The 6,000-nt window shown below is 42.8% G+C and overlaps 1 protein-coding gene across 1 annotated transcript in view; it reads left to right on the top strand.

Annotated features, from left to right (window-relative positions):
- Positions 1–558: 558 nt before the first annotated feature.
- UPF1 (UPF1 RNA helicase and ATPase) overlaps positions 559–6,000 on the top strand; it is a 66,001-nt gene continuing 60,559 nt past the window's right edge. Inside the window, exon 1 of the mRNA XM_083179439.1 lies at positions 559–1,044. Coding sequence (XP_083035565.1) covers positions 871–1,044 — 174 coding nt within the window. The 5' untranslated portion in view covers positions 559–870. The remainder of the gene's footprint in view (positions 1,045–6,000) is intronic.

Below are 6,000 nucleotides of genomic sequence, written 5' to 3'. Positions count from 1 at the left end.
GCAGTACCAATACCACATGCAATAATTTCACAGATTGGAGTCAACACAGCCATGGCTGCCTAGATTTTGACAAACGTGCTCACTGCCCGAAGGGCAAAATGTTGTTAAACTAGTCAGGAAAATAAATACATAATAATAATAAAACTACGGCCAATATCAACAAACAAAGCTAACAAATGAAATATATACAACAATATTCAAGGAGGATTCCTTAGAACTAAGGGAGGGAGGTGGTGTGCGAGGAAGCGTTAGCTATAACCGAGTCCCACGGTCCTACAAGCAGGATCAATAATAATACGGACGGATATTTCCCGTGACGTGACACCGCAGCAGGCAGAGACTACGAGGTCACCAGTCGCCGAGAGTGACCTCCTCCTCCTCCCTGCATTCAGGCACTAATACTGGCGGGGCAGCCTACCCTGCTAGGCGCCGGCGTGTCAGTGACGTCACCCGCGTACTATTACAGCCCTCGGCAATCACACTGTCAGTGCAAGAAAGATCCCGCCATCCCAATTTCTGTGACCCCCTACGTTCACGAGTTCCGGTCTCCCCATTTCCGGGGCAGCAGAAAATTTTTGTGTTCGAGTCGTCTGTAACAACAGGGATGTTGGGATTTACATAGCGCAGCGGGTTATGGTACTCTGCGTGGTTACGTCACATTTCCGCGCAAGCGTGCTTCGGTCCTGCGTGGAGCGCGTGACGTCATTTGCGACGGTGGGTGCCCGAGAGCTGAAGCGGTTGGTCGTTCTGCCCGCGGTTGGTGACGGTTGCGTGTGAGCAGCTACAGCGGAAACTGCCTCATCAACTCCCGTTCCGTCACTTGGAAGATTTCGGTGCCAGCGCAGCAGTCCCCCCCACCCCGGCCGGTGCATGATGAGTGTGGAGGCGTACGGGCCCAGCTCGCAGACGCTCACCTTCCTGGACACGGAGGAGGCCGAGCTGCTCGGAGCTGATACTCAGGGCTCGGAGTTCGAGTTTACCGACTTCACTCTTCCCAGCCAGACCCAGACTCAGGGTCAGACCCAGAGCCAGCTTGATGGACAGGTAGGCCCTGTGCTTCCGGGATATGTCCGAGACGGAGAGCGGCCTGGCGTGTGTCACCTGCGCGCCCATGTGAGGAGTAGGGGTGGAGGGAAGATCACTAACATGGGGGCCCAGCGTGGAGTGATAACCAGCCGCTGTTTCTATAATGGCTCATGTGTCACAGTCTGTATGTGTGACACAGGAAGGTAGCTTGCTATTGGGAACTTCTGACCAGCTGTGCCCATCATTGAAGTGGCAGGAGTTTGGTTTCCCATGCATTTGTGGTGCACTTGCACATTACTCCTGATCTTTCGCTTTAATAAAATGAACGCCATTGATAGGTCAGGAGTTTTTCGTCCTGAACCGTTTCTGATGTCATATAACTGCAGTTTCTTGATCTGCTAACGTGTGTACGTCTCTGTAGCTTTTATATTGTTCAGTAACATATGTTAGGGGAGGATGTTCATTCCAAGTCTCGTAGTTCAGCTGGGACATACTGTGACAGTTATTCTCTCTTTACGGTTCATGTCACGTTCACATATGATATATTGTACAGTTACTGACATCACTGGGACACACCCCCATTTAGTATGTACCCCAGTGGTTCCCAAAATTTTTGAATGAGGGAGCCCCTGAGTATCTGAAAATTTTTCACGGCACCACTAGGCCAAAAGTTTCCGATTGATAAAATAGGAAAAAAAATTAATAAGCAATTTCTGTTGCTATCACCAGTTATGTGGTAATGGACAGGATTCACTTTTGTTTGCCTACAATTTTTCTATTATATTGGTCATAAATAATTTTGAATTGGTCAAGGATCACCAATCCAAGGCACCCCTGCAAGTCCTCCAAGTCACCCCAGGGTGAATCACTGATTTGGGAATCACTGATGTACACAGTATATACGTAAAGGTACTTGTGTAGTATCACGGCTCCCACGATGGGCATCGTACAGGTAAAAATCGCATCACATGATGATGCGATGTCATTTTTCACTGAAATTATGGACATGAGTTGAAATCATTTAAAATGCACCCAAATGTCATTTTTCACACTGTACCACCCCCACTATCAACGCCAACCCGAAGCGTGGCGAGCACAGCGGTACGCGTCCTACGACCTTTTCATACCCCCACTATCCACGTCGGCCTGGAGCTGAAAATAGAAAGTGTGGCGAGCGCAGCGAGCCACCGAGCCCGAAGAGTGGCGAGCAGACGCGGATACCTTCACAGGTATCGGTGTCCCCTCGCGGGCTTCACAAGTATCCGCGTCCCCTCGCGGGGCTCGCTGTGCTCGCCACACTTTATATTCTCAACTCCACGCCGACGTGGATAGTGGGGGTTTGAAAAGGTAGTAGGACGCGTACCGCCGCCCCTCGCGGGCTCGCTGCGCTCACCACGCTTCGGGTTGGCGTTGATAGTGGGGGTGGTACAGTGTGAAAAATGCGATGCGATTTTTATCAAAAATGCATAAAAACATGGTAAAATCGCATCGCATGCCACTACATATGGCATGCGATGGGAGCCGTGATACTCCACAAGTACCTAAGTAAATTGTGCAGTATCTGTGAATAAGCATTCTAGTGTATGGGGCATGATTAATTGACTGATTTGTTAAAACATTTCTATTGTATGCCCCATACAAGTGTAAATATCTCTTAAACAGCGATTTATGGTCGCATAACTCACAGTGCCATGATGGGGTTGATTCAATACAATGCGCCTTGAAGATTGCCGGGAGAGAGCTCCTGTGGCTAATTTATGCTCGCATCCTTCTTGGGGTGCGAGCAGAAATCTGGAAACACCAGGGCTGCAATGTGTTTTTAAGCCCTAGTGTGGCACAAACCGCATTGCTTCGGGCCACTTACTGTAAGTCAGAAAATGGGAGTACTCGTGACTAAACACCTGCGTGTACCAGCATTCTCCAATTTAGCAGCGTGCTGATTAGAATAGATCTGTGAGCTCCCTCCCAACGCTATTCACTGCGCACTGTATTGAGTCTACCCCAATGATATTGGTTTAAAGATTAAACATACCTTCACCATTATTTGTACTTATGTTGTGGGTACTTATATGTTAGTTGGGCGACCAATTAGCATACGTACAGTAACTTAGGAAAATCGCATGGGCCATTTTAAGGGGAATGCGATGCGATTTTCCTATGTAATTTATTCACTGCTCTTTTAGCCCCAGGGGATCGCATTGCACCTCCCGCAAAATCACATGCGATTTTATAGGGTGTGCGATGCCACACACCCCCCCACTATCCACGCTACCCCGAAGCGTGGCGAGCAGCAGCGGAACGCGTCCTCAGACTTTTTCATACCCACACTATCCACATCGGTGTGGAATTGATTTTATATAGTGTGGCGAGCGCAGCGAGCAGACGCAGATTACTTTACATGTATTCCGTGTCCCCTCCCGGTGCTCGCCATGCTTCGGGCTCGGTGGCTCACTGCGCTCGCCACACTATATTAAATAAACTCTATGCCGACGTGGATAGTAGGGGTATGAGAAGGTCGGAGGACGCGTTCTGCTACCCCTCGCGGAGCTAGCTGCGCTTGTCATGCTTCGGGGTGGTGCGTAAAAGCTATTTTTAGTGCATACAATCATATTGTGTACCTAATGTAATGGCATCGCACACCCTATAAAATCGCATGTGATTTTGCGGCAGATGCGATACCTTGGGGGCACACAGAGCAGTGAATAAATTACGTTAAAAATCGCATCGCATGGCACTAAAATGGCCCTTGCGATGCGATTTCCCTACGCAGAATAGCCCATTAAGCAAATAGCTTAGTGGGTGCCCAAATAACATATAAGTACCATGTTGTGTTTTTTCCTTTACACACTCTATACTGAAATTGAAGTTATGAATATTATTGTGCTTGTGTCATAAACCTATCAACAATTTTGATTTAAAAAAAATGGTTGCTGCTGCTAATGAATCTGTTAAATAAATAAAAGACAAAAAGAAACACAATTTAGGTGCAGACACTGATGTTGGAATTTCTATAAGGATTTATTTGGGAAAAAAAACAACTCCCAATTTTAGATACAGTAGGAGCTATAAAAATGTAACCTGTTTTGTCTTTTTTACTATCCCTATTTATAAAATGCTGTTGTTTGTCATTCACATGCATGTTTAAGAAAATCTATAAAATGTGGTACCAACTTGTGCTTAAGCATGGATATTTTGAAATCTTAACTATTGGGTGTCTTAAGGACAAGCTTTGAGGAAACCATGCATTTGAAAATGGTCAAACTGCGATTGCAAAGGGATGGAATTATTGTACAACAATACTGTGGCATTTAAATCATGCAATTGCTTTGAAAGGTACATAGAAAAATGAGCAGCAAGAAAATATTCCCCACTATCCTAACACACTGACAAGACGAAACAATTTTTTAAAATAATATTTGACTACCATTTGCATTTCGCATCACATGGTGAAAACCCACTTAACTGTGCTGATATCCTATTAATAAAACCTCTAAACAACCAGTATAATTATAGAAGAAATTTACCAATAACAATGGAAAATCAGGCGCAATGTGTTAAATGATAAATTAGTAAATCTATATGTATATATATTTATATCTTTGGTCCACAGCTTAGATGGCTGCTCCCAATCAACTAGAAGGCCAGAAATGCCTATCTAGAATCAAAGCAGAAAACTAAATTAAATAAAGAGAGCGCGCACTGTGTTGATCTATTATTTTTACTCAATAAAAAATTAAATACAGTAAACAGTACATAATGTTAAAAGAATATACACAATTTTAAAAAGCATATGCAGATACAGTTGATATATATATATATATATATATATATGTCTCCGACTTGGTATTGAACCTGAATATTGCGAAAAGTGCCTCTGTTCAAAGAATGGATCCTTTAAAAAGTCAATCGTAACTTTGTATAGGAAGATTGGAGTTAAATTGACACATTTGTCTTAGTTCCTATGTCTTTACATAGGAACTAAGACAAATGTGTCAATTTAACTCCAATCTTCCTATACAAAGTTACGATTGACTTTTTAAAGGATCCATTCTTTGAACAGAGGCACTTTTCGCAATATTCAGGTTCAATACCAAGTCGGAGACATATATATATATCAACTGTATCTGCATATGCTTTTTAAAATTGTGTATATTCTTTTAACATTATGTACTGTTTACTGTATTTAATTTTTTATTGAGTAAAAATAATAGATCAACACAGTGCGCGCTCTCTTTATTTAATTCAGTATAATTATAAACCAAACTTAATGTAGTTAAATGAAACTTCATAAGTTAAATACACACATACCATAAACAAATATTACTGTACATATTCAGTGTTAGTACTTGTTTTGCAGTAACAATGTTACTAAAACTAAAAATAATGGGGGTAATTCAATTCCGGATGAATGGTGCAAATTTCCACATCATTTAAATTCTGCCAATGGAACCCCATCTCACACCCTTTATTCAGCTGGCCGAATGAGAATGCTGTATGTAAAGGGGGGATTCGGATGTGATGTGCTCCCACTTGAGATATATAATCTTCAGTGTTGGTAGTCCTATGTTGTATTCATATATAAAATACCTCAAAGAAAAACACACTTCTCATAGAGCAGTACTCTCCAAAAATATAATATGTTAAAACAGTCACGTATATTTTATTTCTACTCTGTACCAGATAGAGGCCTTAACTTAGGCCACAAGATGTCTCAGATTCTCTTACAATATAATCCCAAGGATTAAAGGTGCCCATACACGTACTGATTACCCGGTACTTTTTGTGCTAAAATAGCATTGTCGTGCATGCGATGCAATGCTATTTTAGCACAAAAAGTACCGGTTAATTGGTACGTGTATGGGCACCTTAAGAACTTGTCAAATCTTCATTTACCTCGGATAAAATGAGAAAATGCTCCACATAGTGTAAAGTAAGCATTTATTCCACATGAATTAAAACAGCATAAAAACACAA

This window comes from Crinia signifera, chromosome 1, assembly GCF_055691185.1.
Source record: "Crinia signifera chromosome 1, ASM5569118v1, whole genome shotgun sequence".
Taxonomy (NCBI): Eukaryota; Metazoa; Chordata; class Amphibia; order Anura; family Myobatrachidae; genus Crinia; species Crinia signifera.
The sequence above is the reverse complement of the archived record's forward strand: the minus strand, read 5'-3'. Positions and strand labels throughout refer to the sequence as shown.